The sequence below is a fragment of the Acipenser ruthenus genome, chromosome 14 (genome assembly GCF_902713425.1).
Source record: "Acipenser ruthenus chromosome 14, fAciRut3.2 maternal haplotype, whole genome shotgun sequence".
Classification (NCBI taxonomy): Eukaryota; Metazoa; Chordata; class Actinopteri; order Acipenseriformes; family Acipenseridae; genus Acipenser; species Acipenser ruthenus.
Window position 1 is genome coordinate 37195016 of NC_081202.1, and position 24475 is coordinate 37219490.

At 41.1% G+C, this 24475-nt stretch overlaps 1 protein-coding gene across 1 annotated transcript in view; it reads right to left on the bottom strand.

Annotated features, from left to right (window-relative positions):
* kcnq1.2 (potassium voltage-gated channel, KQT-like subfamily, member 1.2) overlaps positions 1-22486 on the bottom strand; it is a 475366-nt gene extending 452880 nt beyond the window's left edge. Inside the window, exon 1 of the mRNA XM_058985439.1 lies at positions 22062-22486. Coding sequence (XP_058841422.1) covers positions 22062-22486 — 425 coding nt within the window. The remainder of the gene's footprint in view (positions 1-22061) is intronic.
* Between the last annotated feature and the right edge of the window lie 1989 nt (positions 22487-24475).

Here is a 24475-nt window from a genome sequence, read left to right on the forward strand (position 1 = left end):
TGCATAAGCAGGGAGAAATCCTTTGTTTGGGAGAGGGAGTTAGGTGAAAGTGAATGACCAGTCTATGTATTCTTGTTTTGTTTGAATCTTTGTTTTGGCCCTTGTGCCCTGTTTATTTGTTTGTTCCTGTTTTGGCCCTCGTGCCCTGTTTATTTGTTTGTTCCTGTTTTGGCCCTTGTGCCCTGTTTATTTGTTTGAATCTTTGTTTTGGCCATCGTGCCCTGTTTATTTGTTTGTTCCTGTTTTGGCCATCGTGCCCTGTTTATTTGTTTGATCCTGTTTTGGCCCTCGTGCCCTGTTTATTTGTTTGTTCCTGTTTTGGCCATCGTGCCCTGTTTATTTGTTTGATCCTGTTTTGGCCCTTGTGCCCTGTTTATTTGTTTGAATCTTTGTTTTGGCCCTCGTGTCCTGTTTATTTGTTTGTTCCTGTTTTGGCCATCGTGCCGTTTATTTGTTTGAATCTTTGTTTTGGCCATCATGCCCTGTTTATTTGTTTGTTCCTGTTTTGGCCCTTGTGCCCTGTTTATTTGTTTGTTCCTGTTTTGGCCATCGTGCCCTGTTTATTTGTTTGATCCTGTTTTAGCCCTTGTGCCCTGTTTATTTGTTTGATCCTGTTTTAGCCATCGTGCCCTGTTTATTTGTTTGTTCCTGTTTTGGCCATCGTGCCCTGTTTATTTGTTTGATCCTGTTTTAGCCATCGTGCCCTGTTTATTTGTTTGATCCTGTTTTGGCCATCATGCCCTGTTTATTTGTTTGTTCCTGTTTTGGCCCTCGTGCCCTGTTTATTTGTTTGTTCCTGTTTTGGCCATCGTGCCCTGTTTATTTGTTTGATCCTGTTTTGGCCATCGTGCCCTATTTATTTGTTTGTTCCTGTTTTGGCCCTTGTGCCCTGTTTATTTGTTTGAATCTTTGTTTTGGCCATCGTGCCCTGTTTATTTGTTTGTTCCTGTTTTGGCCCTCGTGCCCTGTTTATTTGTTTGATCCTGTTTTGGCCCTTGTGCCCTGTTTATTTGTTTGTTCCTGTTTTGGCCCTTGTGCCCTGTTTATTTGTTTGAATCTTTGTTTTGGCCATCGTGCCCTGTTTATTTGTTTGTTCCTGTTTTGGCCCTCGTGCCCTGTTTATTTGTTTGTTTCCGTTTTGGTCCTTGTGCCCTGTTTATTTGTTTGTTCCTGTTTTGGCCCTTGTGCCCTGTTTATTTGTTTGAATCTTTGTTTTGGCCCTCGTGTTCTGTTTATTTGTTGAGCATGGTTGAGCACATTCAATACTATGGTACTGTTGATCTATTCATAAATTCATACTGTAGCTCTGCCCAACTTCAACATAAAATATCTTAAGTATATGCCATATATTCTTTTTTTACTGGACAACATCGGGGTTGAAACTACACTATTTTCAAAACAGCTATCCCAAAGCCTTTGAGGTGTATCATCAATATGGCCAAAGGTTAAACAAGAAATGTATATGATATTGATATGACCAGAGGTTAAAACAATGTACCAATAAAATGTTTATTTTTATGGTAATGGGACAGGTGTGTTACAAACAATAAGACAGTAACACAGTGTAGTAGAAACTTAAAAAGTCACATAACCTCAATATGGCACCCCTATATTAGATCAGATGTCATAGTCAACAATATGGTAACCTCAAATGGTTTATGAGATGCTTTTGACACTGTGGTGGTGGCAGCTTTATAAAATAACTGCCACAAAAAGGTATAATTTTTCTTAAAATACCTACAGTTACGAGTATTAAGCCAATATCTCAAAGCGTTAAATATTTTTAATCCAGAAACCAAAAAGGCACATGAACCCAATATATCAGTCATGTTAGGTTGCAACTTGAAGAGTACAGTTAGATTTGACCTTACGGGTCGGCATCCCTAATGGTTTATGAGTTATCATCAACAATTGACATAGCAGCGTCAGTGACAGATTTACAAGAACAGATGCGCTCCTTTCACAGGGATTCTTACTTATATAGCAGGTGATGCTATTGTCCGTTCAATTGTACCATAAAACTTGCCGCTCCTGCGTCTCCATGTGGCTCCCTCATATTGCAGACTGGTAATCCTTGATTACATTTATCGCAGCCCTTGTAATCTTGATTCTGCAATAGTGTTTTACTACTCTTGCAAAGTAGTGGTTCCGTACAAAAGGGTAATGATAGCACAAAGGCAACTGCAATAGTGTCAGCCATTAGTAGAATGGTACCACAGTGGTATACTTTGATAAAACAATGGTATACTAGCAATCATTGGAGTACTATAGTACTTTAATTAAAAACAACACACTGAAGGAAACATTAGTCTACATGACTTATGTGTTCACACTGGGTCCGTTTGGAGGGTTTGGTCCGCACTTGGTACAGTTCAGTACGTTTGGTGTGACGTGTGAACAACAAAGTCTGCTTGGGAAACAAACCGTACCGAGTCCATCTAAAGAGGTCTCGGGCCATTTGGCAAACGCAAAACTGTACTGGTGTGCTCAGCAAGTTAATAGCAGAGTAATGTATTAGGTTGTGTGTTTGCGCCATTCAAAAATAAAATAAGCAATCTAATCGATTATTTGTTTAATCATTCTGATTATGTGTATATCACGTGTTTAAATGCTAATAGCTGATCTGTTTTTTTTTTAAATCTGGCTTTTTGTACATTTAACATGTTTTGACAAGGCGACAATGTAAAGAAAGTAATGAGTTGTTATGATCTGCAGTACATTCACCCGATGTTTCATTTGTAAACTATCATTGTGTTATTATATACTGATTTAACGGCTTTACAGTTGTTATGGCATCAGGGAAATGAAGAAGGAAAAAAAAACGTTGCAGTTTTTCACTGTGGAAATCTGGTAACCTTAAACTACATGGACATTGCGAGAAACTAAAGCTCTGATAAAAAATGTGGTCAGACCCCAAAATCCAAGCCGAACTGGACAAAACTCACAAATATAGTCAAATATATTCAGTCTTTTCTAAAATGGCTTAGTTTCATGCTGACCCTCAGGAACAGCAGGTGGAGACGGCGGCCACTCCGGCAACGGCAGTTCCAGCTCCTCCGGTGGCAACAGCTCCAGCCACTCCGGCATCGGCGGTGGTGGCTGTGGCCATTCTAGCAGCCTCTGAGGTTGGGCTGGCACCTCCTGCCGTCGCAGCCGGGTGCACCTCCACTGAGCTCCTCTCAGCAGCATGTGCAAGGGCTGCTGAGGGGCATCAGCCTTCTCCCTTTCCGGTTCTCTGGTCCGTGGTTCCTCCACTTCCGGTTCTCCGGTCTGTGGTTCCTCTACTTCCGGTTCTCCGGTCCGTGGCTCCTCCCCTTCTGGCTCTCCGGTCCGTGGCTCCTCCCCTTCCGGCTCTCCGGTCCATGGCTCCTCCCCTTCTGGCTCTCCGGTCCGTGGCTCCTCCCCTTCCTGTTCTGGAATTGCTAGTCACAAAAAAAAGTACTGCTCTGAACCTCCTGGCGGCGCTATATCCCACTACTGACACCACATGTGACAGGATGGCACAAGGGATGAGGCCCTGTGACAGGCTGGCTTGCAGTGGTGATGTGTGATGACGTCACGGACCAGGAAGTAACTGAAACCAAAACAATGGATGGGCGGGTGAAGCTGAATGCTATGGCACTCAGCTGAATTTATTAATAAACAAAACAAAACAAAAGATTTAAACAAACAAAACAGAAACCAAAGGGCACGAGGGCCAAATGAATAAACAAAGACTGTTTAGCAGTCGTTTTTTTAAATGTTATTTTTCCTCACTCTCGCTCTCGCTCTCTCCCGTACTCTCCTCTGTACACTCCACCCCGCAGCACGGGCAGCTGCAGGTTCTTATACTCTGGCCGAGGGGTTAACCAGCTGTTAATTATCTTATTACCCCTCGGCCACAGTCTGCACGCGTTTGGTAAGGATGCATGACTGTCAGCTAGTTAAATAATCAGTAGCTGATCAGTCATGCATCCTCACGAGGTTTTTAAATATAAATAAGAAATACGCGGCGCTGTTATCCGCGCCGCAAACAATAATACAAATAATAATAATTAGGGGCGGGACACTCCGCCACAGGCCCAGAGACTGCAGTTCAAACCAAAGACTTTTAATAAATAAAAGGCACAAAATAAACAGGCACGTGGGCCAAACAAAAAGGTTCTTAAACACAAAGACAATAAACACAAAGTAAAACTTACAAAAAATAAGGCTTCCAGGCTTAGCTTTGCCTTCACTGGATTGCACGTGGTGCTGAGGTCTCCTTTTATGTCAGGTGGCTGGGTGTTAATTGATTGATAATTGCTCCCACCTGATGCAATAAACCTCGTCAGGGAGGAGAATGTATTATTATTATTATTATTATTATTATTATTATTATTATTATTATTATTATTATTATTATTATTGTTATTATTATTATATTATTATTATTTGTTTATTTAGCAGACGCCTTTATCCAAGGTGACTTACAGAGACTAGGGTGTGTGAACTATGCATCAGCTACAGAGTCACTTACAATTACGTCTCACCCGAAAGACGGAGCACAAGGAGGTTAAGTGACTTGCTCAGGGTCAAACAATGAGTCAGTGGCTGAGGTGGGATTTGAACTGGGCACCTCCTGATTACAAGCCCTTTTCTTTAACCACTGGACCACACAGCATCCTGTTAACCCCATCCCTGCCAATATTTACAAGGGCAGAGCCCTGCTCTGCCACAGACTGAAAAAACGAACTCCAGCTAGCATCCAAACGAACTCGGTCCCTTTGCTCATTGATAAGTGTGAACAGCAAGCACACTGATATATTGTTTCAAACGAAACAAACCAGCTCGAGTCCATTTGAAACAGATCCAGTGTGAATGCAGCCTTAGGGCTAGGTGCACTAAGATGGGCCAGTCGCAGCGCAAACATACTGCACTTTGCATTTTCATTGCGACACTTAGCAAAGTGTACATTTTGTCATATGTACTAAGAGAAAATATGTCTCAAATATGCAATATACTAATTTAAATATGTGTTGCGTCTTCTTAGCGAGATCTCTATTGCGAGAGTCATGCTACATTGTTCAAATAAATGGCAGGAGTTCAGTTGTGGTTTGCTGCAGCAGAGGGTGTCCGAAGGATAACGTCTATACATGAGAAAGGGTGCAAGAATCAAAACAACACTGTTTTTGTTAGGAGGTGTCGGGTTTAACAAAATACAATAAAACCACACACACATACATTTATAGTGCTCAATGTATTTTAAATGTATAAATCATTGTGCTAAAATAACACTAATGTGTTTTGGGTAGGCTACACAGTATATTATGAACAAAAATATAAATCTGTACAGTACGCCTATACAGTACACAGTACAGTAAAATCAAATGAACACCTCGCACACTTTCTTTTTACTTTAGCCTGTAGGCTACCGGTATGGTAACACAAAATAAATCATGCTGCTGCATTGTACACATTGGTGTACAATTCAAATAAAAGATTATTTTAAATTGAAACTAAATGATTTTAGCTGTTTTTATTATTATTATTATTATTATTATTATTATTATTATTATTATTATTATTATTTTTATTATTAACTTGGCAGCCTAGACAAGTAACACAAAATAGATCATGGTGCCACATTGACAAGTTATGATACTTACAGGAGGACAGTCAATTCTCGTTAATATGAATTTCAAAGGACCAGCAACACATTTTGCATTATAACACTAATTTGTATTATCGTTAGTAGCCTATAAGCCAAATGTATACTGTCAGTTTTTATTCATGTTAGTCAGTGGTACAGTGCTAAATTCTGCACAATTACAAACCACCTGTACATTAATAGAATAGGTGTGTTTCCTATTCCTGTACAGGAATGTTCAGAATGAGCTGAAGGGGTTAGCGGTACATGTGTGCAGTCTATTGCTCCCAACATGTTGGGGAAACCAGAAATGTCATAGAAATGTGTTTTCAAGGCTTCGAAGTACACCCTGCTTTTAGGGAACAATTGGCTGTTCGCCTCAAAAATGCATTGAGCACAACTGGCAACGCACAAGAGAAAGTGGACTGGGAGACGCCAGCAACAATTGCGACTGTTTAAAACGTGCTTTCAAAAGTTCTTAACAAATTGATACAATTGTAAATGTAGCAATTGCCTGCAGCTTTCGTACATCTCATTATAATATTTGAGAACCCTCAATTGCACTATCTACACCCCCTTTTTGTGAATTTGTCTTGTGTAACTGTAAAACATTTGTGACATTTGAATATAAACTCTGAAAGTTGTGCTTAATTTCTTTCAGGTAGGATCTGTCTAAGTATCCCCTAGAGGCTCAGAAACCAGAACAAATCAGGCAAGAATTGAAGAATCTTAAGATCTAACCACTGGGGAGCTGATTAAGATTTAACAGCTGGTGTTTTATCTAGCCAGCTTAACAGCAATACTCCACTCACATGCAAACAACATCAACACTGGCTAAAATATATTTCGTCTGGGAAAGAAAATGACTTAGAGTGATCCGGGCAAATCAGTGTGACAATGGAGGACTGATCATTGTATCCAACACATCACAGCTCAATCATATCATTGAAAACAACACGACTTCGAATATACTGGCAGCAGGAAGGCACAATCCATAACTACATCATAGCCGGAACAGCTCACAGTGAAAGGCCATGTCTTTTCTTTATCTAAAGCCAGCTAACATGCAGACTGAAGGTAGAATGAGTACACAGGGTGTGCAGGGTATATTATGTGCATGGAAGTGTATATAGCTAATAATCCCATTCAATTACCTGCTGTGCAATTCAATTATCTAACCACAGACTGTCATACTCTGAATAAGTTAAATAAATGTAATACCAAGTTTTATGTCAATTGGATAAGTGGCTCTCCAGATACATGCAACAATGAAAGAGTGGCATACTGATGGATGTATGGAAAGCTAGACAGAATCAGATATTCTCATAACCTATTAATTAGTTTGTTTCATGACAATTGGTTAAGCAGTTGTGGCGTGCGAAAGTCACCTCTATATCCCCATTGCTGGGGAATTCATCACCAGCTCCGGATAACAGCTGTTTGGATGCCTTACTTTCAAGTCTAGTACCTCCATTGCGCCTGGAGTGTGAAGTTGTCTTTTTGTAGGAAGTAAAACAGTAGCAGACTACCTGAAAGTAAAACAGACACACTGAGAACTCTCTTTAATTAAATACCAGATGTAAATACCAGCTATCAAAAGGTTGCCTTTCACAGACCTAATATGTGCTCTCCAACATACATATCCCACTGTTCAGCAGCATGAATACTGTGCTACCTAACCGGACTGCATATTCTTAGCAGCGTGGAAGTAACTTTAAATTCAGCAGAATCACTCAACCTGATTCCCTGAACTCTCAATACCTTCTGCCACTTGTAGGACTAAAGATCATGCAGCCACTCAGCTTCTGCCCGCTGTCTCACCTTGGCAAATTAGTCCTTTGTTTTACTGTAGTTGGCACACAGTAATTCTTACCGCTGCTCGGCTACAACATAGCCTACTAAATCTGACAGTGATCCGATTCCTCTGCTCTCTGGTTCCTTTTTATAAAGAGATTCAGTGAGTGAATGATTCTAAGGGCAAGGCTACAATCTCCATTCACTATCACCACTGTTTAAATACAATGCCTGCCTTCCTCAGAGTGTACTGTAAGTTTTTTCTTCACCTCCCTCCATCCCCCAACCTTGGTTGACCCCTGAGAGCATCAGAAGGCAAGATCCTGGGCCAAAACTGTGCAAATAACTCCCACAGTTAGTCCACAATACTTAGTGTTGCCTCGCCCTTGAATTGGGTAGTATGACAACACAGATTAATAGAAGGTAATACACAGTGGTATTCTACTGGATTTATCCTAATCTGTTTTCTGCCTCAGCATTTCTGGTATGGCTTCCATTGATATTGCTTCTGCATTAGATATGGCTTCTGCATCCATTGTTCTCGCCACAGTAGAGTAGTATCAACACAAGCTAATCTCCACACCTTTATTCTAATCATCGGCTTCACTTTATTACAGCAGTATTATAGAGCAGAGCTGACTCATACAACAGCTTAATGTTTGTTTTTAATTAGCGAGGCTTTGTGTGGCTTTTGCCTCATACCTGTGATTAACCAGCACCTAGGTACTGTCATAAGCAGCTTTGCTCTCCAGGGGTGTTCATTATTTAAGCCATTGAGAAAGCAAATAATACTGGAACCAGAGAGTATACCCCACCTAAACATTTGTCTTTTAAATTGCTTCCTTGCAATTCGCTTTTTATCTATTAATCTAATATCGTGTATTACAATTTAAAACTGTAAGACTTTCTAGAAACTTTCATGTATACACCATTTCACTTTAAATGTACTAAACAACCTGCAGTGTTTACTGGAAATGGATTAGTTTTTGCAGTTGGCAAATGGGGGGACCCTGGTTAGATGTTACTGGCGTTTTGTAAAACTATTGTAAAGTAATATTTCAATATTGCGCATTAGAATTTATAACTATTTATAATTCATTTCCTCAGATCTCTGTGTATTTGATCAGCTCTTGTATGACCTAACCTACATTCCAGGATGCTATGTCAAAAACAGTGCTATAAAATGGGTTGGATAAATTAAACACAGTGATTGGCTGAACAAGATCCCATGACCGTGCAATAAGCATTCTTATGTATGGTGAATCACCTCTGAAGATCAAAACGCACCCGGGTCAACAGCTTAAAAAAAAATTCTCACCGCCATACTGGTAGTTAGAGACTTAAAGCCACTTAGATATTCAAGGTTTTTTATATATATTTTTTATAGTCAAACACTAACAGAAATGAAACAGAATCGTAAATAAAAAAAAAAATAACTATGTTATATATTTCTAAGAATATGCTAATATTCAGACATCAGTGTCTATTATAGTGGAGTGAGCAGTTTTATTCAGGTTGACTGATATGAGTGACATTCTGCATGACTGCCTGTGACAGAGAAAGAATGAATCTTGGTTATAAATCTCCCTCTCGACCTGTGAGGGTGCTGTGTAAAGGGAACAGAGTGCCCCGGACTGGATGGTCTGACAATTCATTCCCAGGGAAAGATGGAAGTCGGCCATCTAGAAAGGGATTGGAGCTATGGTACACCAAGTCATTGCCCCAGAAGGGAAGCAATGTGGCAACCATGGATTGGAAGAGAAACAGTTGCACTCGCTAACCAAGGGGGCATGACTGACGGTACAAAAGGGGACGTGGCAAGGTGATTTGTTCCTTTGTTATGGTTAAGATTAACCTAGAAAGGAGAACTGTGAATTAACCCTAATTATACTTGTTTGTCGCTTAAGGCCAGCAGTAAACCCAGACAACACTTCACAACTGTACACGAATGAATTGTATTTCACCACTTGCACGTTAGCACTCACTCTGGACTTGTGATCGTGTGTGTGTCTTTGTGTGTGTTTATACTGTGTTTATTCTTTTGAACTGTGTATATTCTTTCAGGACTGTAACCCGTTATTTTGGATCAGTTCAATACACGTTGCTGTGTATTGCCTGGGATTATTCTTTGTGGTCACCAGACCAGGATTATAACAATAAAACCTGTTTGGACCGTGAACTTTGTTGTCTGTCTTCTGTTTCGTAATCTCATCAACACTACTCCTGCGCACTGCAAACCTGTATGTCTTACTGCACACCCTGTCATGGGTTATGGCTTGCTTATAAGTCCAAATAAGTGTACATGACTGATTGGACTCATTCTGTATTTAACTGTGCCACCTGAATTAGTACTTCAAGTGCTAGTAAACATGAATTAGTATGTGCATTTTTTCTCAGTTGGAATTTAATTTAATTAAACTTAAAATGTAGTAAAAGTTAGCTGTTTACAATGCACCTCTATTGATTTTGAGGACAGCCCTGGTACTTTATTAGCTGTTTACAATGCACCTCTATTGATTTTGAGGACAGCCCCGGAACTTTGTTAGCTGTTTGCAATGCACCTCTATTGGTTTTGAGGACAGCCCCGGAACTTTGTTAGCTGTTTTCAATGCACCTCTATTGATTTTGAGGACAGCCCCGGTACTTTGTTAGCTGTTTGCAATGCACCTCTATTGATTTTGAGGACAGCCCTGGTACTTTATTAGCTGTTTGCAATGCACCTCTACTGATTTTGAGGACAGCCCCGGAACTTTGTTAGCTGTTTGCAATGCACCTCTATTGATTTTGAGGACAGCCCTGGTTCTTTATTAGCTGTTTTCAATGCACCTCTATTGATTTTGAGGACAGCCCTGGTACTTTATTAGCTGTTTTCAATGCACCTCTATTGATTTTGAGGACAGCTCCGGTACTTTGTTTTGCCACTACACCCGCGGCTTCATAAACTTCCTGATCTAAAATATTAAAGATTTCTAAAAAGTGAAAAGAGTTTCTTAAATAATATAAAGCCCATATTTTATACCTGCATGATGTATTCCTCATCATTTAATATTTTTAAGTGCACTCCAGGTGAATGTTCCCATGTGAAAGTAATTCCCCAGTTGATTTACCTACGATGTGTTAATAAAAATGTAAAAAACAATCAAGATTATAACGAATATGTTTTTTGTAAACACTGAAAGGTAATCTATAACACTTTAATCCATCAAAAACATTATTAATGTAACTTTTGAGCCTTTACATAATAGTATTTTCTACAAGTGACAGGAATTTTGGGGCTTTTTTGGGGGGTGGGGCAGGCCTTTGAACATTTAGCACATTTAACACAGCTGGAAATTCAAAATTAGAGCAATAAGTAACAAGAACGCATACAATTGGACAAGATATACATCTCTTGCTACATGCAAAACTAATATAGCATACAGAAAGACAGCTGGATGGACAGACAAGCAGCCTCCATATATCCCTTACTATAGATTACTATAAATGATATGACGCATGCTGAACAATGTTTTATTATAACGGGAGGGGTTCATGGGGTCTTCAATTTCCTGATATTCTTTTTGTTTTTGTTTACCTGTTAGCAGATATTTAATCAGATCGTTTTTGTGATGCGGCTCCAGTCGTAGTGATATTGTGAAATGTTTCAATAAGTGTTATTGACCAATCAGAGAGCAGCACCTCTGCCTGATGTTTTATAATAGCAATTTCATTACAATTAAGATACAGTAATCAGTCGTGTATCTGACCGTCACATATCCGCCCAAACCGTATATCCGCCATGATCAACCTCTTCAGCAATGTTAGTTTATTATTGAACAGAGAAGATTAGTTAAGATACTGTAGATCCTACCAAAGTTTTCATACACTGTGTTGTATGTGCTCCATGCGCTGCCATTGCTGGTAGTGTCACGTGAGTTAATATGTAAATAAATCCTGTTCACCTGCGGAAGGCGTATCAACTTTAACCTCCGTCTCGATCTCCTGCCTGTCACTCAGCAGTGAATGCACACGGCAGACAGCTACCCTGTCACAAGCATTAATACCCTGTACCTTTCTAAACAATGGATTTAGGGGAACTCCCTAATAAAAGCTGACTCACAAAACAGTAATTGTGTGACTATAGTAATTGTTACAGCTCTGTATAATGGTATTTAAAACAGGATTCATTCATACTTTAGATCCAGTAGTTTCTCGTGGTTTAGCTGTTAGAACGTCATAACCCCTACATTTTATTCCCGGGTAATTAATTATTCAACTGCTGTTAAGCTTTCTGATGTCTTGAGCTCATTACCACTCTCTTAGTCCTCATCAGTAGATGAGCTGGTTAATACCTACAACACCACCTTTACTGGTATCTTAGATACTGTAGGGCCAATCAAAACTCGGAGAGTGTCTTTTAGAAAAAGCTCACCGTGGTTTAATGATACAACTCGTAAAATGAAATATGGGGGTCTTTGGCAGGGTGCCCCGCCCCTGTGTGTATTTTGTGTTATATGTTGTAGGTTGTGTGAATGTATTGGCTGACGGAGTGTGGGTTATGTAGCACAGGTGATGTAAAATGTATAATTGTATTTAGGCACGGGGATCCACGTGCAGATTAAAATGGATATTCTTATGGAAGCACAGGGAGCACAATTAGTTCATGTGCAGATGTACCGAGATTCCAATTGAATGATTGATTAGCAATCGAGCTGCATAAAAGAGGCAACGTTCAGGGCGAAAAGCACAGGAGAGAGTTAGGAGTAAATAAATAACAATTGCTGTTCGTGCTGAGAGTTCAGCACGATACTTGTTTGTTTCATCCAGTGTTTGTTTGTCTGTCTATTTGTTTTGGCCACCGCGTCGTTTTGTGTCAAATTGTTTTTCGTTTGTGTGCAACCTTTTTATTTTACAATAAACCGGCGCATCAGCGCATTTTCATCGCTCACCAGTCCTGTCTGTGTCCTGTATTCTTTCGGGTCTGACGTCACCACTCAAGCCAGCCTGTGACAAGGTCGTAAACTAGAACAGAGATGGCAGGAATCTAAACTGCATGTTCATTACGGCGCATGGACGGGCCACCTGGTTAAATATAGGAAGACTCTGGCATTGGCTAGATCATCAGATTATTCTAATTTAATTGAAACAAAAAAGTGAATCCTAGATTTATTTTTGCTATCCTAGATAAATGAATGAGTCATTGACATTGGCTCCTCTCACAGCTGCAATGACTTCTTACATTTCTTTAAAAATAAAATACTAGACATCAGAAATGAGATTCCACAGACAGCTTCTATTAAGGAGGACTCCACCACAATTTTACCAAATACACCTGTTAAGGCTACTATGAGGGCTTTTTCACATTTTAAAAATGATAAATGGTTCACTTTCCTCCAGTATAGTTCCCTCAGCACTTAAGGTAGCTGTGGTAAAGCCTACGCTTAAGAAACACACTTTGGACCCTAAAGTCCTCAATGACTATAGTCCAATTTCCAACCTACCATTCTTAGATAACTGTCTAACTCTTAATGGTATATTCTAGAAGTTTCAGTCGGGTTTAAGTGCTGCACATAGCACCGAGATGGCTTCCATCAGTTTTAATTCTTCTAGATCTAAGTGCTGCCTTTGAATCTGTAAACCATTCCATCCTGCTGAATCATCTTGAAAGCACAGTAGGACTGTCTGGTATTGTCATATCCTGGTTCCTATATAATTTTTCTGATAGGTTTCAGTTTGTCTCTATTAGGGGAGTAAAATCACCATTATCAGAAGTTGTCTGTGTTCCACAGGGCTCCATTCTAGGTCCCTTGTTGTTTTCATTATATATTCTGCCGTTAGGTGACATTATCCACAGACACAGAGTGAACTTCCATTGCTATGCTGATGATACCCAGCTATATCTGTCCCTAAAGCCAGGAATTTCTTCTGCCTGGGTGTTATTAGCTACTTGCCTTACAGACATCAATCATTGGATGTCACAGAATTTTCTAATGTTGAATTCAGATAAAACAGAGGTTATGCTAGTGGGCTCACAGAACCAACTAAAAGGAAATGTGGGATTTCATGAGCTCAACCCTTGCAGTCTCTCATCAAAACTTAAACTAGAAATTAAGAGTCTGGGGGTCTGTCACAGAATGGCTTGAGTGGTGATGTCAGACCTGGAAGAACACAGGACACAGACATGACTGGTGAGTGATGAAATTGCGCTGATGCACCGGTTTATTGTAAATAAAAAGGTTTAACAAAACACAAAACTGAACAAAACAAACAGCGTGGTGGCCAAAACAAACAGACAGATAAACAGACAAAACAAAACAAGTTCCGTGCTGGAGCTTACAACACGAATCTTGAAACACTGCCTCTTTTATGCAGCTCGATTGCTAATCAATCATTCAATTAGAATCTCGGTACATCTGCACGTGAACTAATTGTGCTCCCTGTGCTTCCATACTAATACCCATTTCAATCTGTACATGGAGTGATTGTGCAATCCCCGTGCCTAAATACAATTATACATTTTACATCACCTGTGCTACATAACCCACAATCCGTGAGCCAATACATACACACAACATACAACATATAACACAAAATACACACGGGGATGGCTATGCTTGTACTATGGGAAACTCAATACGATTATTTTTCATTTGTGAAAACATTCATCATTATATATGTGGGGTTCTGTTAAGATGTTTAAATCAATTTGCTGTTTTTAATATTTTAATTCAGAATCTGTGGAATACAACGCTATGTAATTAAATGTATCTGCTGCTTCCTAGTACCTTGTCATTTCCTGTGCTGTAATCAGACAATGTGACCTACAGCACAGGACATGATTAGGAATAGTGTTGAAAAGACAAGCAAACAACCAAAAGATTTTCATCACAATAAAATGTGATGCTTGGAAGGTCGTTCCAACTCAAATGGACCACACCTTGGGAGGTGTCTCCTCCAAGTGTGGTTGAGGACACCAAGTGATGGAAAAAGGAGTTCTAAGGTAGGAGTGTGCTTTCAGAAGAAGAGCTGTGTGGTTCTGTGTAGTTCCAGGGTAGGAGTGTGCCTTCAGAAGAAGAGCTGTGTGGTTCAGTGTAGTTCTAGGGTAGGAGTGTGCTTTCAGAAGAAGAGCTGTGTGGTTCTGTGTAGGTCCAGGGTAGGGGTGTGCTTTCAGAAGAAGAGCTGTGTGGTTCTGTGTAGTTCCAGGGTAGGAGTGTGCTTTCAGAAGAAGAGCTGTGTGGTTCTGTGTAGTTCTAGGGTAGGAGTGTGCTTTCAGAAGAAGAGCTGTGTGGTTCTGTGTAGTTCTAGGGTAGGAGTGTGCTTTCAGAAGAAGAGCTGTGAGGTTCTGTGTAGTTCCAGGGTAGGAGTGTACTTTCAGAAGAAGAGCTGTGTGGTTCTGTGTAGTTCCAGGGTAGGAGTGTGCTTTCAGAAGAAGAGCTGTGTGGTTCAGTGTAGTTCCAGGGTAGGAGTGTGCTTTCAGAAGAAGAGCTGTGTGGTTCTGTGTAGTTCCAGGGTAGGAGTGTGCTTTCAGAAGAAGAGCTGTGTGGTTCTGTGTAGTTCCAGGGTAGGAGTGTGCTTTCAGAAGAAGAGCTGTGTGGTTCTGTGTAGTTCCAGGGTAGGAGTGTACTTTCAGAAGAAGAGCTGTGTGGTTCTGTGTAGTTCCAGGGTAGGAGTGTACTTTCAGAAGAAGAGCTGTGAGGTTCTGTGTAGTTCCAGGGTAGGAGTGTGCTTTCAGAAGAAGAGCTGTGTGGTTCTGTGTAGTTCCAGGGTAGGAGTGTGCCTTCAGAAGAAGAGCTGTGTGGTTCAGTGTAGTTCTAGGGTAGGAGTGTGCTTTCAGAAGAAGAGCTGTGTGGTTCTGTGTAGTTCCAGGGTAGGAGTGTGCTTTCAGAAGAAGAGCTGTGTGGTTCTGTGTAGTTCCAGGGTAGGAGTGTGCTTTCAGAAGAAGAGCTGTGTGGTTCAGTGTAGTTCTAGGGTAGGAGTGTACTTTCAGAAGAAGAGCTGTGTGGTTCTGTGTAGTTCCAGGGTAGGAGTGTGCTTTCAGAAGAAGAGCTGTGTGGTTCTGTGTAGTTCCAGGGTAGGAGTGTGCTTTCAGAAGAAGAGCTGTGTGGTTCTGTGTAGTTCCAGGGTAGGAGTGTGCTTTCAGAAGAAGAGCTGTGTGGTTCTGTGTAGTTCCAGGGTAGGAGTGTGCTTTCAGAAGAAGAGCTGTGTGGTTCTGTGTAGTTCCAGGGTAGGAGTGTGCTTTCAGAAGAAGAGCTGTGTGGTTCTGTGTAGTTCCAGGGTAGGAGTGTGCCTTCAGAAGAAGAGCTGTGTGGTTCAGTGTAGTTCTAGGGTAGGAGTGTACTTTCAGAAGAAGAGCTGTGTGGTTCTGTGTAGTTCCAGGGTAGGAGTGTGCTTTCAGAAGAAGAGCTGTGTGGTTCTGTGTAGTTCCAGGGTAGGAGTGTGCTTTCAGAAGAAGAGCTGTGTGGTTCTGTGTAGTTCCAGGGTAGGAGTGTGCTTTCAGAAGAAGAGCTGTGTGGTTCTGTGTAGTTCCAGGGTAGGAGTGTGCTTTCAGAAGAAGAGCTGTGTGGTTCTGTGTAGTTCCAGGGTAGGAGTGTGCTTTCAGAAGAAGAGCTGTGTGGTTCTGTGTAGTTCCAGGGTAGGAGTGTGCTTTCAGAAGAAGAGCTGTGTGGTTCTGTGTAGTTCCAGGGTAGGATTGTGCTTTCAGAAGAAGAGCTGTGTGGTTCTGTGTAGTTCCAGGGTAGGAGTGTGCTTTCAGAAGAAGAGCTGTGTGGTTCTGTGTAGGTCCAGGGTAGGAGTGTGCTTTCAGAAGAAGAGCTGTGTGGTTCAGTGTAGTTCTAGGGTAGGAGTGTACTTTCAGAAGAAGAGCTGTGTGGTTCTGTGTAGTTCCAGGGTAGGAGTGTGCCTTCAGAAGAAGAGCTGTGTGGTTCTGTGTAGTTCTAGGGTAGGGGTGTGCATTCAAAAGAATAGCTGTGTGGTTCTTTCCCATTTGCAAAAATGCCCATTTTGACAAACTTGTACCTAATTTTTCTCACATTGGAGATAACCTAGACCAATAATTGAAGTATCATTTTAAATAATTAATGTAAGCGGTAACTCAACCCCTTTTGGTTCACTTGACTGGTTATTACAATTTTTTTGTTTAAAATGTAAGTATTGGGATTAATCTGGTACGCTACACTCAAGGATAAATAACTAATAATGATGCACATTCATTACTCTGTCATGTTTGATATATCAGTATTGTACTGGACCTTCTCTGTCTTGATATGTAAGTGTGGTCCTGCCAATGTGCTGAATGAAGGAAACATTACCACTGATAACCATCATGAAGTGAGAGTTATTTAAAGCAGCTTTGAAGTGCATCTTTCAAAGGGGTTTCATTTCTCAATAGTCAGGGTTCATGTTCTACTCTGTCCATCGTAATATAATAGTATCCATTACCATCTCAAGGGTGACTGTTTCAAAATGTAATACATCAACAAAAACAAAACAAGCCTTGTCAAAAGTGATTTACTGTGATAAAATATATTTTCTTCTTAATTAAAGGCTTGCTCCATATATGAATTATTCTGTCCTTTAAAAAAAATGTCTATCATTAACCATAACAAAATACATTTCACATAATTTTTAACCTAGCTCCTAGTGGACATCATTCGTCAACAAAGGCCCCTATATATTGCTAAAAGTGTTTCCCCTGTCCGACATAAGAAATTTTCAGCCTTAAACTTAATTCACAAATTTAAAACTGAATGGGACAGTAACACACAGTAAACGTTATAGTTACAAATGAGGAAAATAATTGAATTTATTCAACCAAGCCTCTCACATTTTGCGTGTTTAATTTCCCTCATTTATCATTTACTATGTATTTCTTTCAGGTGCCACTGAGATGGTGTGAATTGCAACAGGATTCACCAGCGGCCTAACGGGCTCTTTCCTACCTATACTGCTTTTGTGTACAGTCTACACTGCTCCCTGCCTCCACTGCTTTCTAATTGATAGTTTGCCGGCTCTATCCACTATGACTTTCTCTGCTATGCTAACCCTTCTCTCCTCTCGCACTCACAAAATCTCTCACCAGCACTGCTCGAACCCTTCCAACCTGATCTGTCTACCTCTGCCCCCATTCTCTGCTCCTTCCTCATTTTTTCTCTCTGGTGCCCTCTGGGACTGCCAGTCAGCTTGCAACAAGGCTGACTTCCTCTCTGCCTATGCCTCTCATCTCTCTCTTGACTGTCTGGCTCTTATAGAAACATAGATCACCCCAGAGAACACTGCTACCCCAGCTGCTCTCTTCTCTCTCTTCTCTCTGGAACTTCTCAATCCCCTCTGCTCTCTCCTCCCTCTGTGTCAGCACTTTTGAGTTTCACACTGTTGAACTGCACTCTCCTTGTCATCTGCTTTTTATTGTTCTCAATCGCCCCCTGGTTCCCCTGCTTACTTCCTTGATGAGCTTGATTTCTTCCTCTCTATCACCACCTCTATTCCTAACATTCTGTCAGGCAATTTTAACATTCATCTCTCCATCTCAACTTATTCTGCTGGCTTCCTCTCCTTGATTATTTCTGTCTTCAATTCTCCCCCTGGCCTCCTACTCACAAAGCTGGCCGCCAACTTGATTTGATTTTCTCCAGAAACTGCTCTTTCTTCCTCTGCTATCAACCATCTCTCCTTCTTGGACCACTTCTTCATCTCCTTCTCACATCTTCTATAACTCTCCCCTTTCTGGTCTCCCTGCTTCGGCTATCCACCACCTTCACCTCCTTCAAAATTCTGCTGCTTGTCTTGTATTCTCCCAACCTCGCTACTCTCATGCTACTCCTCTGCTTTGCACCCTCCACTGACTACCTATCTCTGCTCACATTCAATTCAAGACCCTTGTTCTTGCCTACCACTCTCTTCACCACACCACCCCTCCTACCTGCAATCCCTTGTGTCTCCCTACACCCCCTCTCACCCTCTCCGCTGCTCCTCTACTGGCCGACTAGCCATGCCTTCCCTCCACTCTCCATCCTCACGTGCCCACTCCTTCTCTTCCCTAGCACCTCTGTGGTGGAACCAGCTACTGGAGAACTTCAGGACTGCCCTGTTTCTCACTACTTTCTGCCGTCTCCTCAAGACCTGTTTAGAATGCAGATCTCTTTATCTACCCTCCCTACTATATACTGCATTCGCTTGACTGAAGCACCACGTTACTGGATCCTCAGCTATTCTTGCACTATTGCACTACTATTGTGGCATTGTAGATATAAATTGTTGTAATCCTAACTTGTTGCTTCTTATTTCCTGTAACACCTGTAAGTCGCCTTGGATAAAGGTGTCTGCCAAATAAATTAATACATGTATGGTATATCTATGTATCGCTGTTGTGTACCTATCTCATGTACCTATGGCTGTGTTTTATTTTTCTAAAATAAAAAAAAATAAAAAATTATATAAACACATTCTGAATTTGTTAATATAGTCCCAGGGTCAATGCTATATACTATAATTCAGTTGTATGATTTAATATTATTGGTGGTGTTGTATTATGTTGTGTGTGTCTTTGACACATAGTCACGACTTGTTTGATATTTTTGCAGTCCTTGGTCATAAATCAGTTTTAAGCACTTATTTTCGATTCACACTAGGACTGGTTTTCAAAGCCTTTACTCTAAACCGTAAATTGAAATAGTTTTTCAAAAGGAGAACACCTTGAAGTTACTTAGGTTGCTTATTTTTCATTTTGTAATTTTTTTTTGTTTTGTTATTTACACATGCGCATTGGGTTTTTGCCATGAAAATGTCTTGATGAATCACAATCTCAATGTTTATACCCAGTCAGAAAACTTTCAGTGGTTCCCCACTTGTTTGATGGAGTTCAGGTTTTTCATTGTTTCGTCAGTCCACCATTTTGGCTCTTTGCTAGCCAGCTTCCCTCTAGGGGGCGTACACAGGGGCATGAACAGGTTTATCAATACGAATGAAAGGGAACCATTCAAAGGAAAAATCTTTGAAAAACAAAATGAGATTCAGAAGTATGCTCATACTTTGCAGGTGTTGTCCCTCATTTCTATAAAACAAATTGTGTGAGTGACTAATAATTACTACTGAATTGGGTCAAATAAAAATAAAAGATGTTGTATGCACTTTCTATATGACATGAATATCCATATCAGATAGACTCCTAGATTGAGTGGGCTCTGTCATGACAGCAGATGATACATTTTCACAAGATATTTTTTATAGCCTGACTCCAATGTGAAAAAAAGAAAATAAATAAAATAAAATAAAAAGATATTGCAAGAAATGCATGTGTTTTGTTGTAAATCACACAGCTGTTCACTAACACTTTATTTAATTCATATTCAAATTATTAAAAATAATCAACATCTTAATTAAACACAATTTGGTTGACTCATTGACGGAAGTCCCCAGGAAGCCCTAAGTTTTTCTTACAGGGGCACACAACCTATGAGCAGTGAGACCTTGTCACTTAGAACTACACATTTGCCACAGTGGGTCTAATTTGAATTAAAAACATGTAGTGCAATGAATCCCTGGCTTTGAATTGCAAATGCATCAGGCAATAGAACACTGAGTGAAAAGAGTAGCTATAATACTCTACATATGCCACGGCTGACTGTGCATGCCACGACTGACTGTGCATGCCTCTGCTGACTGTGTATGCCACGGCTGACTGTGTATGCCACTGCTCTGACTGTGTATGCCACGGCTGACTGTGTATGCCACTGCTCTGACTGTGTATGCCACGGCTGACTGTGTATGCCACTGCTCTGACTGTGTATGCCACGGCTGACTGTGTATGCCACTGCTCTGACTGTGTATGCCACGGCTGACTGTGTATGCCAATGCTCTGACTGTGTATGCCACGGCTGACTGTGTATGCCACTGCTCTGACTGTGTATGCCACGGCTGACTGTGTATGCCAATGCTCTGACTGTGTATGCCACGGCTGACTGTGCATGCCACGGCTGACTGTGCATGCCTCTGCTCTGACTGTGTATGCCACTGCTCTGACTGTGTATGCCACGGCTGACTGTGTATGCCAATGCTCTGACTGTGTATGCCACGGCTGACTGTGTATGCCACGGCTGACTGTGTATGCCACTGCTCTGACTGTGTATGCCACTGCTCTGACTGTGTATGCCAATGCTCTGACTGTGTATGCCACGGCTGACTGTGTATGCCACTGCTCTGACTGTGTATGCTACTGCTCTGACTGTGTATGCCACGGCTGACTGTGTATGCCACTGCTCTGACTGTGTATGCCAATGCTCTGACTGTGTATGCCACGGCTGACTGTGTATGCCACTGCTCTGACTGTGTATGCTACTGCTCTGACTGTGTATGCCACGGCTGACTGTGCATGCCACTGCTCTGACTGTGTATGCCACTGCTCTGACTGTGTATGCCACGGCTGACTGTGTATGCCACTGCTCTGTCTGTGTATGCCACTGCTGACTGTGTATGCCACTGCTCTGACTGTGTATGCCACGGCTGACTGTGTATGCCACGGCTGACTGTGTATGCCACTGCTCTGACTGTGTATGCCACTGCTCTGACTGTGTATGCCACTGCTCTGACTGTGTATGCCACGGCTGACTGTGTATGCCACTGCTCTGACTGTGTATGCCACGGCTGACTGTGCATGCCACTGCTCTGACTGTGTATGCCACTGCTCTGACTGTGTATGCCACTGCTCTGACTGTGTATGCCACTGCTCTGACTGTGTATGCCACGGCTGACTGTGTATGCCACTGCTCTGACTGTGTATGCCACTGCTCTGACTGTGTATGCCTCTGCTGACTGTGCATGCCACTGCTCTGACTGTGTATGCCACTGCTCTGACTGTGTATGCCACGGCTGACTGTGTATGCCACTGCTCTGACTGTGTATGCCACTGCTCTGACTGTGTATGCCACTGCTGACTGTGTATGCCACTGCTCTGACTGTGTATGCCACTGCTCTGACTGTGTATGCCACTGCTCTGACTGTGTATGCCACGGCTGACTGTGTATGCCACTGCTCTGACTGTGTATGCCACTGCTCTGACTGTGTATGCCACTGCTGACTGTGTATGCCACTGCTCTGACTGTGTATGCCACTGCTCTGACTGTGTATGCCACTGCTCTGACTGTGTATGCCACTGCTCTGACTGTGTATGCCTCTGCTGACTGTGCATGCCACTGCTCTGACTGTGTATGCCACGGCTGACATTTATGCGGCATTAGACAAGAAGAAATTCATAACATACAACACACACCAAATGCACCATCAGTATGACAGTCTGAAATCAATTTTCAGTTGTATTCATAATCTGTCTTATAATATACCAAACATCACAAATACAAAAGGTTATCCTTGAACCCCACAAACAACAACAAAAACCCACATATGCCTGACTCTGTAATCAGTTTACCAAGCCAAAAATATTTACAGGTACTGTAATGTTTGTCTGATTTTTACTGAAACCCTCTTAACTCCTCTATACAAGTGCTCATTATTATTATTTACCGCTCTCAGAGATAAAGTACCTCACTATGCCTAAGTAAATAACTGCAATATCTTAATGAATTAACATGACAAACCCTTTTAGGATTTTATACAAAACAAAACCTGCTAATCAAAACATGCATGATAAAAAGCGTGTGTGAAAAGCTTGCACTGCTCAGGTACTCACACAGTGAAATGGTAAAGGAAACACTTCTGTCCGCTGGGCCGCTCCAGGAAGTTGTATACATCCCCCTGCATGCTGGTCTTGGTCTGGTAAGGGCGGTGGAAGCGCTTGGGAGAGGAGTACCTGCAGACCTCACTTCCCGAGGAAGGCTGGCTGTTGATCTGACATGCTGGGTCCTTTGTGTCTGCCTGAAAGTTACAGGGAATACCTGATCCATTATTCACCACAGGGTCTGGTTCCAGTGAAACTGAAGAATACTGCGTGTTGTCACCAGCGTCTCTTCTCATCTTAATGCTCCAAGAGGACTTAGTGTGCCCATTCAGTCCTATCACTTGTGACCGGGAGGAATCCTCAACTCTGGAGCTGCTGCTGCTGCTGACATCAAACATGGGGTAGCTGCTGCTTTCTCCCTCGTTGGTGTAAGACATTGCAAAGCCAACGTGCTCCTGTAGAGCTGATCAATTAAAACTGAAATCCTCTGGAACTGGAATGTGCTGTATGAACCCCAAGGGACACCTCTGACAGGTGATTAGACTTCAGAGAATCAACACTTTCCAGTATGTCCCCTGTTGCCTCTTACAGCCTGAAGGTAGATCAAAGGAAAATAAAGGGGCATATTTTCAGAGCATTTACAATCGTCTGTTATTAACTCCTATTTTTAAAGAAATATTATGTTCATTTTATAAAATGAAATAAAACAACTTGAGAACTTACATTATACAGTATAACTTAGTGCTTTCCTCCATTCATAAAACTAAGAAGTAATTACAGGACGGAAATTCTCTATTAGAAGAAAATCTTTTCTCTATGAAACCAGCTGAATGTTTTTTTTCTGTATATTTCATAGTTTGAATCAGGTGACCAGCCTACTAAAAGCTTATCACGGTAATTTTCACTGTAACTTTGCAATTTTACAATGCTTTGCCATGGTTTTAATATGCTTTGCCATACCATTTTGTAAAACAAATGTAAGTGGTGGTGTGCAGCAATAAAGAATATACAACAAAACAAAATGCTTACAGTGGCTTGGATACCGTGCTGCACAACTATTTTATTAAAGAAAGATTCAACTGTGTAAAAACAAAGTTCCCAGTAAAGCTAGATCCAACCTACCTACCCACCAACTTTAATTCATAAAAAAACAAAGTTGAAGAATTCCAGTAAAAGATAATAAAAAGTATTCCATTAAGTGATGTCAGGTGGAATCTACTTAACTACACATAGTTTTTTTTTTATAATTATGGATGATCCAACCGAGCAACAAAAAGTTGAAATAGTAAGTAGGCTAGGATTCACACTCATTCTAAATTCACTTATCTATCAGTACTTATTAAACCAATGTTACTGAGTTTTCAAAGGACTTCTTGTAGTCTAAATATACACATTGCTCCCTTTCCACTTACAGTAGCTATCTTTTCAGCGTGTGGTGCCAGGTTATATCCCCCTGTTTAAGCCACAGTGAGAGGCCTTGGCCTTTGCAACAATAATTCTATTTTCATCTGCCACTAGGGCTGACTGCAAGGCTACAGGAATCCAGTTCTGTTGGTTTCCATCAGTAGATCGAGATTAAACTGATTTCAGTTGGGTCTCTGTCAGCCCCAGTTAGACTGCAGGCTGGTAGAAATCAATCTCTCCAACACACTAATGCTGGAAACTGCCGAATCTATGCTAAGGATGAGAGAAGCAGGTTTAAATTCTGTGAATACAGAATAATTGAAAATGTGTAGACAGAACAGAGGCCTGTGAATTAATTATATTTTCAGTGAAATATTGGAGTTTGGTGAATTATATTATACAACCAGTTATACAAAAAGGTGATTAAACAGGCAATCCTTTAGCTTTGTGTATCATCTGGTTGCAGTTTGGACTGTATAAAACTCAGACTGATATTGTAATGAGATGAGATTCAGTTTTACAGAATGGTTTCATGGTGCAGTCAGGAATGATGTTGGTCCAACCTCTTAAAAAGCATCTTGGTATAGCTCTGAAACATGATAGTTTCTTAACTAACATATTCTTGTTGTTTACAATCACTTGACATTATTTTCTGTCTCAGTCAGCACATCATGTTGAGTTTTATAAATTACACCTGTGGCCTCAAAGGGTCTCTAAAACACTCCAAGTATATCTGGCACACCAGAGTGTATCCATTAATCGGTCCCCCTGAAGTGAATGTAGAACAAATGTGGTATTTCTTACTCATGTATTTTTACATCCACTAGGTTGTAGAGAGACAGATTACATGTTACACTCTGGAGTATCAGCTGTACTCAGAGAGAAGACATGTTTAGGACAACTTTTGAGGCTACAAAAGTCACCAGGATGTGATGACTGAGACAGAAAATGTTACACAAAGTGAAGAAGAATTCATTAGTTAAGATAATTGTAACATGCCACGCCCGTAATAACCCTTTACA